This window comes from Oratosquilla oratoria, chromosome 24 (assembly GCF_046742065.1).
Source record: "Oratosquilla oratoria isolate Oo_2021 chromosome 24, ASM4674206v1, whole genome shotgun sequence".
Classification (NCBI taxonomy): Eukaryota; Metazoa; Arthropoda; class Malacostraca; order Stomatopoda; family Squillidae; genus Oratosquilla; species Oratosquilla oratoria.
The window spans coordinates 21538790-21552130 of NC_134800.1; the positions used below are offsets into that span (position 1 = coordinate 21538790).

Consider the following 13341-nt stretch of genomic DNA (forward strand, 5'->3'; position numbering starts at 1 on the left):
AAGACGCCGGGATACTGCAAGATCTTAACAAATTGTTCACATGGTCGGTGAGATGGCAAATGGACTTCAATGTCTCAAAATGCAGTGTGATAAACGTAGGTTTACACAACCCAGAAAGCAGATATAGCTTAGATAACACCACTTTAGAGAAAACTGAGTGCGAGACTTGGGAGTGCTAGTGAGTCCTGACCTTAAATCTTGGAAACTGCACTAGCGCCAAGAATAGAGCTAACAGAGCATTAGGTTTCATTACTAGGCCAGTTACGAATAAAAGTGCAGAGGTAGTTATCAAACTCTATCTGGTGTTAGGCCAATCTTTGACTATGCGGTAGTTTTGGTTTCCGTCCTATAGAATGAATATAAATTCACTAGAATTAATATAGAGGAGAATGACCAAAATCATACATGGGCTCAGAAATTTACCCTACGAGCACAGGCTTAAGCACCTTATTTTACATTCTCTAGAAAGACGCAGAGTGCGGAGGTGATCTAATAGAGGTGTTCAATTGAATCAAGGGCTTTGACAAGGGTGATGCAGACAAGATCATCTTATTAAGACAACAGGGCACAATTTTAGATTTAAGAAAGAAATAGGCAAGAAATGGTTTGCAAATAGAGTGGTCAACAAATGGAATAGACTTAGCAATCATGTTGTGAGCGCTGAAACTATCGGTTGTGGTTTGATAACTATAGATGGGGATGACAGGTGGTAACGGACATGAACTGCCTAGTGTAGGCCTTGTGGTCTCTTGCAGTCTCCTTCTTTCTTAACTTATGTAATAACATTCGCTATGCAAATATGTTTTAAAGTCGTTAGGTGATTGAGCGGATCAATATAATGAATATTATAAAAATACTCGAAAATACTATTACCAAGGAAGTCAGCCTTAGAATATGAAGGCGAGAGACTGTGGACACAAGCAGCGAGTGTCTGCTAACAATTACCTTCGCTCGGGATACGAAAAATTACGAGGCTGAAATATTCATAGTATTTGTAGTACAGTACCTTTAACCACTTGTACTGTATTGTACTCGTCCGTTGTTTGTTGACTCAAGAGATGGATTCGGACCCCGGCTACATCAGGGTGGGACGCCCCACACTGAGTAATAATAATGTATGTAATGATAGGTGATGATGGCAATAATGATTATACCGCCATCGTCGTGATCGTAAGCGAAATAAACTACGCCTACTATATTTCCTGGCCAATCACAACCACCTTGCAACGGCCGTACATTCCTTTTGCCCCATCAGCGTCCGTCAAAAGCGATTGTTATTGGTCTGGGATGAAATGGGGGCGTGGCTTATTTCGCCTGAGACATCTTCGGCGAATAATAATTATGATGATAATTATGATTGTAGTGATATAACTAATAAGTCTTACTGAGGGAATTCCACTAACAAAACTATTAATATGGGACTCACGACAGGTACCTGCTTGTGGTGGTCATAGAAAATGGACAGCGCAGATATGCATTCTAAAAATTAGTTTACCCCTTTCACCTCTATCAGGAGGTGCAGCCCTGAGGGGCTGACACTCGGTCTCCAGAATGGGGCCAAGATCTCTCATTAGAGTCAACTGTATTCATTACATATTTTCACACATGGAGAGCTCACAACCGTGACGCAGAAGCAGTCCCACATTGATACGACGCAGATAAAAGTCCCAAGTTTCATCCTGGAGAGATCTATGGGAGGGCCGGAGGGCACCTGCCAACCACTGTGGGACTGCGGATTTTCCACTTCGTGAAACTTGAGGGAGCAATTTTTATTTTCATTACTATTGATACCGCACGTCGTACTGCGTACATAAATTTTTTAGATCTTAATCGTTGCTTCAAGTTTTATTGACTGGAAACCCGCACCTCTACAGCAGCTGGCAACGGTCCTTATGCTTTCCCTGATCTCTCTCAGGAAAGAAATCTGGGGCTGATATCTACGTTGTATTTGTGTGGGGTTGTTTCTATATCAACGGCCGATAGTAGTAAAGAGGGGGAGCAGTGACCAGTTTTGAGTTCTCCTCGTGTTTAAATATGAAGTAAATACAGTCGAAGTGACGAAATTTGGAATTACTAATCATTGGTCCCTGACAAAATGTTGCTATGGCTGACGTTATCGCGAAACGTTTCTAAACAAATCGAAGTTATTCACCGTTCATGCTATTTATTTTAAGAAATAAATTCAGTCGGCTAAGAATAGAATTTTTTTTCAACTTTTCTGACATACTGAATAACTTACCTGTGGACTGGACGAGGCTTTGGAGTGCTGAAAGAGCGGAGAGGAGGTCCCGGTGCCATACTCTGACGGAGGCGACGTAGAGGCCCGCCTGTTCCTCAACGCCAACGTTGACCTACACAGACACAATGAGGGGGTTTCAGGTTAGACCAGTGGTTCTCAAGTTTTTCTTTGGCCACGCCCCACCTAATCACCTTTAAAATTCTGATATCCCCCATGTGGTGATATACAATTCTTATCATTTGAAAAATAAACTCCCTTTCAGCTGAAAAAGCATAAAACCTTGGTTTAAAACCATTTCAAAAGAACAAGGCATAAAAAAATATGTTAAAATAAAATAAAAATAAAATATTTTGACCCAAACTTCCTCAGTTGCCCTTAACTGCCCCCCTTAAAATCATATTGCCCACCTGAAAAACTGAATTGCCCACCTGAAAAAAAAAAAAAAAAAAAGAATTGCCCACCTGTGGGGCGTACGCTCCACGTTGAGAAGCACTGGGTTAGACGATTTTTCTAATCCCCTGAGCCACGTGGTTCCCAACTCCTTTAGGACATCATCCCCCCCTTCCCAATTCTCTCAAAATCGTTCTTAGCAAAGAGCTCGTTATCTCAATACATCTTGATATTGTTTACTAGTTAATGTGAAGCGAATACAAAGATTAATTTGGCCTTCCTGGTGATATTTCATCAAACAGTAATACCACAATAAATTCAGTTATTTCTGCTTTTGAGAAATCGGTTATGAATTTTAGGACTAACGATTGACATTACCCCGTGCTAAGTGCGAAAATATCCTCCACTATTATTAGAGTCACTGCATTAATCCTTTCAACATTGTGACCTTCTTTATAAATTCTGTTCTGGGGAAGAACAGGCGGAGGAGTTAGTCGAAATACGATTGAAAAGGCTCCTCATACTATCAATGGTTCCATTAATGACAATCATGCTTCCCTTATCAACTGAGTTATCTCTGGATGCCATTTTAGTTGATCTTATATCAACCTGTCAGTATCAATGAAATAATTCCAATAATGTCTGTAAATATTGACTGTACATGAATCCCTTAACTCCTTTACTACAGTGACGCCTCCTTCTCAGTTGAATAAAATCACTTGGTTAACTGTTAAACACAATAATATTTACAAAATATGTTACTATAGCGGAGTTAATTTGCCTACGTAAATATAACTCGTTGCTTTACTGTAATCTTATTTATAAAAATCCTTTTCACTGTAAGCCAATTAATGCATATAAAAATATAACAAATATAGAGCAACGAAAATTATATTTACATAATTAAATTCACGAATGGCGATATGACGTCAGTTATGTCGTAGCGCATGCGCGCATACACGATCCCTCACCTTCGCTCCAGCATAAACACCAGCCCAGGCGTTGGCTGTGGGTCGGAGGGGAAAGGGTAGTTCTCCTTCCTGTCCTTCTTCGTCATCGCCATCGGTTACCTGGTGAACAAAACAGATATTAGAGGACAACAATAAAATAAAAATATCATACAAAGAACGTCATTACTTCGTAAATGTGCAGTATACGGGGTCACTATTTCAGGTGTTTCTGTATTTTATTGGGAAGTACAGCCGTGCGCACACAACTCGCCCATTCAACCCTACACATCTCCCGCGCGCAAATCTTCTCACGTATATTGCTTCTTCTAGAGTATGAATACACATACACGCGTTCGCTCGCAAACATAGGCCTACGTATTTTTTCTACAGTGAGAACGGAAATCATAACTCCTAGGGAGAGGTGGAGGGGGGGAGGAGGAAAATGAGGGGGGATATGGAGGAATTCTACCGAGTCTAGTGGCAAAGAATCGACTTAATCACACCTGAAAACAGGAACGACGCACAGAGGCGGAACCGTTCTGAAGTTCTGTTTTTAAGCAAAAGCTCTTCCGATTGAGCTAAAGGAATACACTTAACACAAGCTCACTACAATACACACGAGAGCGCACAACACGTGTATACTCATATAAGCATAGTCTCATGGTATGAGGAATTAAAAGAGTATAATGTGTTCAAAGACCACACCGTTATTTGGATGTAGAAAAGAGAAGAATGGGACTGGAGAGGTGCAAAATCACAGAAAACGGAGGAAAATCTCTTTGAGTAAGGCCTGATCGTGCTTCCAGACAGATACATAGGAAGAAAAGAACGGGGGTGTGGGACCAAATATCATGAATAAAAACCGCCTCAATGGTCTTCTTCACATCTTTCATTGTCACATTTCCTATCAGGCTGATGCAGGTACGTTTTTGCCTGAGTAATGGTCGGCGCGCTAATAACAAAGTCCCAAAAATCAGAGCCCAGTTTGAGATCAGCAAGGTCCGCTAAGTCTACGAAATAACACTTACTACGCTCCTACTCTTGTATTTGTCTTTCTTATCGTCAAATATGAGGTCTAAATAAGGTTGGAGAGTGGAAGGAAGAAAGCTGTTGTATGACGGAGGCAAACAGACTTTGGCTAAGGACTCAACTGTGAGATCAATGGCAGAGTAGTTGTGTGTGGAGCGTACGCTAGCGGCGAGCGTATTTTTTAGGATCCGGAAGTAAAAGACGAAGGATTTGGGCCAAATGCTGATTACTAGCGAAAGGGGAGGAAACGATTCCCTGAGAGGGAACTGGGAGTAAAACGAAGAAGGAAGAAATCTATGCGATAAACTATAAATGGACTGACAATCCGATTGTCGTGGTGTTATGCTTGTGTGAAAATGCGTAGAACTTAATAGTCTGTCGAAGCGAAATTATACTTCGCAGGAAACATGACGATTCGAATATTCAAGCAGCACCGTAATTTTATCACGCTTGCAATTGAGGTCTTTGAAGTGTCTTGAAAAGTAACGTGAGAACCCTAGACTAGAAGACTCTGGTTTGTGATGATGACTGCCGCGACAAAGATGACCAGCATCATACAGCCACACCTCACGTCGTGTGTAAATGAACATGTCCAAATCCTTGAGACAGACAAATAATCGTGTTGTCCCGCTGGACAGTATAAATAAGATCTATCAAACCTCTATCTTATTGTGAACACATAAATGATTAATGTATTCTTAGTTTTGATGTGGGGAGAGGTTGTATCAATTAATCCGTTGGCCCAGGTCTCTCTTGCAGAAGACCCACCGCTCTCAGGTAAGCCGTAACAGCCACCGGGCAGGTCCATAGGTCACACAAAGAAAAAGTGTTGTGCTGTTGTCTAGAAACAGTTAGACTCGTTTCACATGTATCGACTTTTCACTATGTGCCGTCCACGACACGACGTCGTGCTCTCGAATAACCATGGGTGTCTATGGACGCTTTCACACGTCACAGCCACAATCACGTGTGAAAGCGTCTATAGACACCTACGGTTATTTGAGAGCACGGCGTCATGTCGTGGACGGCGCACGGCGAAAAGTCGATTAGTGTGAAACGAACTGCGTCCTTTGTATGATAGCTGTACCTAGGGCAGTTTGGATCTGTAACCAGATCTATTCTATAACGTTACTTAATACCTAACAGTACCCCTGTGCAAATGTGTGCTATTGTGGTTCTTACTTCTCTCGGAAAATATTTTTCTTTGAGGCTGATGTCTGGAGGGTGGGTTCGGTAGAGTAAGGGCTTTAGTGGTCTGTCTTGAAGAACTTGCTTTGTGATCTAGTTATTAGTGTGTTTTTGTGTGGATGTATTGTTTGGTACAGGTGGTAGATTGTCGCACCAGTGGCGATTCTAGGACTATGAATGTGGGAGGGCCAGCTAAAAAACTGGGGGGGTTATGGCCCTCATGTCGCACATGTTAGAATTGGATATTACGAAAGTGAAAAGAACACAGTTCTAAGCTACAACCCTCATCTTTACTCATCCATCTCAATACATCACACAAGCACAGCCACCTGAACGTAAAAGCTTGTACCGGTGAAGAAATGCAAAGAGTATCTTCTAGGCATTTGAGCTCAAGTTTTGTACGTTACATGCAAACCAAGAGTCAAGAATATAGTTGAAAGAATGGACCTGATGATAAGAGAAGCAAAGAGGGGATAAGTATAATTAATGCAAAATGAATGAACAAAATATAAAGATACATAAAAAAAAAACAATGGGACCTTACGGGGAGGAGTATTGGAAGGAGTTGGTGATATTCAACTTCTCCGTCAAAATGGCGCACGACATTTATTGTTACATAAAACGTCGAGCGATTTTATCTAGTAGAGGGTTTTAATCATTAGACAAGAATAAAATCGTCTTGTATCAATTACAACACATTCTAAACAGTGTTCCACCGTCTCCCAAAATGTTGCGAGTGAGAGTGAAGGAAAACAAGAGAATGGTGGTATGGTGGGATACATATGCAAAGAACGTGCAAAGAATATGTGCAAAAGATACAGGAATGTTCGACTGGACGAGGCAAGCTGGGAATTAGGCTTAAAAATACTAGGAAAATACGATAACATGGTGTTTAGTACGAAGGAAAACAAGTTTTTCTTTGAGAAAGATGATGACGACAGAATTAAGAAATTCAATGGATAGGTCTTACACAGGATGTAAGAGAGAAAACAAATTTCTGAATCAAATTCTGAAATTGTGGGCAAGGAGAAACATATAGCGGGAATACAGTGTACGAGAATTACAATAGTAAAGTATGACGACTTTAATCCACTGTAATCTGTTACGATGTTGAAGTGTTGGGGGCGCGGTAAAAAGTGTGGTAAGAGATGGAAGGATTACAGGGAAAATAAACGCTGTTCATGTGTTGAAAAAACACGAACGCTATATACACAAGTTGTGAGGGAGATTATTTCATGATGAAATGCTGCAGGTTCTTCAAGAAAAGATGTAGGATGGACGGGGCTGGGTGGGAAGGAAGTCTTGAGAGATTAAGAAAGAGCATTAACCTCTTCGGCACAATGCAGATTTCGCTCGGCTTAACGTAGAACCTCGAGCTAACAGGACTCATTTGATCTCAGTTAACGTCTTTGCTATAATGATGCCGCTAGTGATTTCGGCACACACGAATTTAATCAGCTTATTTTAGGACAGTGGGCTGATTGGTACCAACGCACAAATCAGAGGTACAATTGGGATCACACCTCTGAATACTATAGTGGTGTATAGATAATAAGATTCGGTTAAACGTCGCGAACTCCTGCTATCAGGAACCTAGGACGGTGCCCTTTCTAGCGTGGAATTTAATGAACCATGCCCTTGGTCTAACTCATTGGTGGCAGGATTTGGACTGCCGTCACTTCGATTTCCGCCGCAAGTAGCGACGCTCGTACACGCTCGGCTAGCGAGCATTCAATACTTTATACATATACTGTATATATATATATATATATAATATATATATATATATATATATATATATATGATATATATCTTTATCTATATATCTTTATCTATATATCTTTATCTATATATCTTTATATCTATATATCTTTATCTATATATCTTTATCTATATCTTTATCTATATATACATACATACTGTATATATATATATACATACGCTATTCTTACACCAAGTTATAATACATCAGTCACTGTGTTACATATAAATGAAGGAAACTGATATTTTAGAGTTTACCGACCAGTCACTTGGCATTCTTTTATAAATGGAGACTAATCTTCATTAAAAAAAGACAACTGAATGCTTTAAAATTCAAACTATCCCTCCATTCTGCCTCTCTCCAGTCTCCTTTTTATAATTTCTTCGACTCCGTCTCTTTGGTGCCATAATGCCCCAAAGAGAAAGAGCTGTTTACTACTATTCTTGCTAGTTGGTGACAATGAATACCACACAGACAACGGACCAAAGTCTCCTTCCAGAGTGGACTTTACATACATTTCTCAAAAAAAAGTGTTGCACAGGATGTACTAGTATAGATTTATTTCTATGTCATCGCTTGCTTGGAAAATGTGAACAGTCACCGGCATTCAGCTCTCCGTATAGGAAAGAATAGAAGGAAGACAGTCGAAGTTGACAAGACCTGGGACACCGTCCAGTGACCGAGTGCCGGACCCTTGGGGCTCCGCCTCCGGATGAATGCGAGTGTGTTGAAGGGATCTCAATATGAGCGGCGGGGAGATGATTCCCTCCGACAACCGTCTCGAAGGACGACCATATTCAGGTCCCCCATCGTTGATCACTACGCCTTTGTTATTTGTTAAAAGTGGGACATCGGCGGAACCAGTCTTGGAATTTACTCCAATTAATTCAAGAAAAAAAAAATGTACTGATATTTCTTAAATCACCCATCACTATAACCTAAAAAGGTGAAGCGATGCAAGATGCTTTTCGAGATAAAGGAATGAAGGACATGAAGGCTCCAGACGTGGAGGTACGACTGAGGGACATTGCGATAGTTTGCCAACACAACAAACACGTCACATTTATACTACGAGGACAATATTCTGTGTGTGCCATAGTACTGAATAGTAAAATAAATCAACAGCGAAAACGACATCTTTTCATCCGTTCAGCCGAAGCCCGCAAAGTGAGATGGCTAGGCATGGAAGAGGGAAACTTGTCCCCTTTTCACCACTCTCATAATTAGCTTCTCTTTCATATCTCCCCACAACAACAATAATTGCCAACAATGCCTAAAGGTAAAAATAATTTTCTGCTAATTCATAACGATATTCGGTGGATGCAATGTTTAGAACAGCTTTCTAGGACACTTGAAATCATACCGACACCTAGGGCTTCTTCTTCAACAGTCAACAAGTTAACGTATCAATACTTACAAATACGATGGAATTAAATAAATTTCTAGCAAGCCACACTTCCCACAAAATACAAGTTACTAAGCAATAACACGTGGACTTTTAGTATTTTGTTCCCAAATTAGAGTCTCTACAGGCTTGTTGCCCTATGGGGATTTCGACAACCTCACTCCAACCCCGAGGGACGCAACTGCGTTTCTAGGATCAAGAAACTCTTATCTAGATTATACTAATGCAGACAAGAGTTTGTTTCATATGATTCTAAGCACTGTACAAATACACTTTTCATTACTAAGTGCATATTTCGTGCAACAATTGTTTAACAATAAATATTATTACATTTAGAAATATATCTGCATAACTAAACTCAATGGGTTTATAGTCATTTGTATGCATTAGTACTATCATGATGCTTCAATACAATCAAGTCCTCTTGATTCGAGATGTTATTTACTTCCACATACATGCATCTTTATGCCTCACAGTAATCCACAAACGAGTAAATCATATCATACCGAGCTTGCGTGAATGAACACTATCGACTTGCACATGTCGGGGCTGTTCAAACTGTCCTTGTCCGAGAGCACTGCACCGAGGCCGATTTCCACTAATTTCTGAGTCAGGTCTCGACTAGCAATGAATTTCCGGTAGACCAGCGTGTTCAAAAGTTCAGAATCTATAGCACTTTCTGTCCGTTCACTTTCCTCACTTTCGACCTGTCTTTCGTCCACCAACACCCAAGAAGATTCGTCAATCGGACTTGGTGGTCGTTGGACAACGGGGTCTTCTGCGGATGTGTCCTCTTCCTCTTTGTCTTTGGGAAGGTCTTGGGAAGTCTCGGTGGAGTCCTCGGGTGAGGTTTCTTGTTCAGCGTCTTCCTTCTCCTCCTCCTCCTCTTGACAGTCTTCGACCAAGCTCTCGTCATCTCCCAGTTCGATGTCTTCGTGCATGCTCTCGCCCAATTCGGAGGGATGCTCGTCGTCCGGAAGTGACGTCAGTGAAGACTGGAGGGCCGACGAGTTGGTTGACAGTTTCTTTTCTTCGGTGGAAGCCTCGGCGATCTCCTGTTTCAGTAGGTCGAGGTCCTCATGTCCCTCCATGTGTAGCTGAGGACCTTCGCCGGCCTCATGACTACTACTAGATGAAGAAGTCTCCATTGTTTGTCTGAAAGAAGGAAATACGAATTACTTAAATTAAGAAAATGAACCTTGTTTTATACAAAGAAATAAATGATCTTAGACATCTTATGCCTACATTGCAAGATAGGACAACAGAACAACTTTCTGCATTATCGTTTTTTTTATTTGTTTGTAGTTGGTGGCGTCAAACTTATAATCTTTTTTTGAGAGCACAGTGGTAATATTACTAATATAACCTCCCTTGCCCGGTGCTCGCCCAACAGCCGGAGCAGTTTGCGTCTATTAATTATTTATCTATATATAAAACTCTGCGGTGTCCGTCACTCCCTCGTCAGAGAAAATTGTACATTGTTACGGGTGACTTTAAGTTTGCATCGCAACATGTATATATTGCATATCTAATTTCCGTTACATCCTAGATAACTTCCCATTTAATCAGTATAAGCAGTAAACGGTTGCCATCCACCCGGGATGAACAGCTTTCGCAGTTTTATAAATGAGCAGCTCTGCCACTAGCATCCCTGGTACATCCAACAACTCGATAACATCCATCAAGCTCGAACTGTTCTTTTCCTTTCTTGTTACACGATAAACCAGGATCTATTTCTATAGTATTCATCTGGCTCCTACATTACACCAAAGTCGCCTGAACATATATAAAAATTTACCGGTCCTAGTTACAGACCTCCACAAGGAAAGAGTGGTATCAATTTGGACCGGTTTTATCGGAGAGAACAACCCAAGATCCCGAAAAGTCTCTGGAAAAAACAACAACGCTATGACACAGTTTCAGGGACCATATGACGTGATAACTTCGGTTGCAAGTACGTCCGTCCCAGACGATGTCAAACACCTTCTGCAGACTCCCCATGCTGATCTGAGTACTGCCTTCTTGGTTCCCATTGTATCTACATCGTTCATCGTAAGAATATTGTTCTTAAGGCAAGACTGTTTCATCTCCAGATGTAAACATCTATCCTGGCTATCTTTCCACTTAACATGCAGTGATTAGAATAAAATAGTTAAGATAAACAAAGACACACTAAACACTCATTCAAAGTAGGAAAACCACAAACAAGGGACATGAGGAACTCAATTTGAATAAACTTGCGCATCCAGTAACAAATTCTGCTTATTGGCTCAAATTACAATGTGACCAACGTCACTTCAGCTATTTTCATGGTCAAACTTTCTTCGGTAAGAACACAAACTCTTACATCATACACACGTTTAAACCTTTCAGTTTATACACAATATATACACTATTCACATTTATATTTACATTTATATTTACATCTATATTTGATCGAAGGAATGTGGGAGGAGACAGGGCGATCCCTCATTTCAAAGGCGCTGAGATGGGAGCGGTGGTCAGTGATTCGACGCTACTATTAAGTTATATTGAGGGACGGGCTTTTGGTGAGTACATATGTATATGTATACATACAGATGTATACATATGTGCATACATACATACACACACACACACACACACACACACACACACACACACACATACACATACACACACACACACACACAATATATATATATATATATATATATATATATATATATATATATATATATATACATATATATATATACATATATATATATACATATATATATATATATATATATATATATATATACATGTGTGTGTGTGTGTGTGTGTGTTTACCTAGTTGTATCTTATGGGAAGGGGAGCTACGCTCATGGTGTCTCGTCTTTGTATCTCGCAGTATCTAGTGTGTATATATGTATGTATGTATGTATGTATGTATGTATGTATGTGTGTGTGTGCGTGTGTATATGTTTGCGTGTATGTGTGGGTGATTAATATTGCAATTATCGTCGTTAACAATAAGGGTGTCCATCTTTTAATACAAACTAATGATTTTTGAATACGTGAACAGCAATTTTATTGTTCTAAACCCACAGACTAATTTTAATTCTTCCCTTAGGTTGTACAACCACATCCGACCAGCCCTACTTTCGGGGGTTTGACTGGGACAAAAAACAAAAGCAAAAACACAAACAGATAAAACACAAAAACACACGCACGCATATATATATATATATATATATATATATATATATATATATATATATATATACATATACATATATATATATATGGAAAATTATAATAGAAAAATAAGCTACGCCCAGCTATGTATTTGCAAAAGTGCGAGAGCTTTGTATCCGAAGGAACCTTGTAATACTTACATTATGAATTTCTCTTCATAACCTTTTGCAGCCTTGGCAATTAGGCTTCTACGATTCTTACAGTAATCTTGTATTCCAATTGCTAGCGTAACAAATGAGATGTTTGAATAATATATCTGGAACTGATTACGTTGTTTCTTCCAGGCTTCTCCAATACATTGTTCAGACATATTACCAACTTTCTTTTCGGAGGATAAAAGCGAACTAATCTGGTTCAGATCTTAAAACTTTGCGAGCGCTATACCTTCGTCCAAAGGAAAGAGCGAAGAAGCATAAAACGGTCATCATTTTCGTACTATTTATATTTCATTTCTACTTTCTTGAAAATGGGGTTGAAATATGGCGAGGCCTCTCACTGTAGTCCGTTATATATATCCACGGTCAACACAATTAAGTGACCTCATCATCCGAATGGTTTTTCACGATAATCTATTGTGACTCAGCCATCCATCCACACGACCCTACATGACCTGCATTAAAAATCCTAATCTCTTTTTTTTAACCGTTTAAGTACTGTATATGTAAAATTAACGTCTTTTCTCCGTTTTTCTACGAGTTTCATCTAACGTTATTTCATACTATATACACAATTAAACACAGAAGTATGCAAAAGACTACAGGCAATAATCGGACACTATCCTTGCAAGGATGTTTGCTTTACTTAGACAAACATACAGACACAGACACACAGACACACACACATATATTGTCACATATGAAGAAACTGTCTGTTGTTCCCCCAAAAAACAGAAATAAAGGAGCCTATTTTGTAGTAGAGAACGAATGAAAACCCATTTATCATGAATGCAAGGGAATACAGTGTCGAAGATTTCTTTTCCCTCCCAAGTGTACCTATATCACCAGATATTCCTGTCGAGACACCTTAACTTCTTAGGCCACTTAGCTGTCATGTGACTTTCGAGTCAAACCGTCACTATAAATACAGATGAAAAACTTCAGAGAACTCTTTATTCTCAACACATACGCAGATACTTGTAGGACAACCTTGCCCACAG

General features: G+C 39.8%; 1 protein-coding gene across 1 annotated transcript in view; it reads right to left on the minus strand.

Annotated features, from left to right (window-relative positions):
- Nucleotides 1-13341, minus strand: part of LOC143038525 (uncharacterized) — a 92217-nt gene that overhangs the window by 15318 nt on the left and 63558 nt on the right. Inside the window, exons 2-4 of the mRNA XM_076207827.1 lie at nt 9470-10118; nt 3601-3699; nt 2240-2351 (exon numbers count right to left, since the gene is read on the minus strand). Of these exons, the coding sequence (XP_076063942.1) occupies nt 2240-2351; nt 3601-3699; nt 9470-10118 (860 nt within the window). The remainder of the gene's footprint in view (nt 1-2239; nt 2352-3600; nt 3700-9469; nt 10119-13341) is intronic.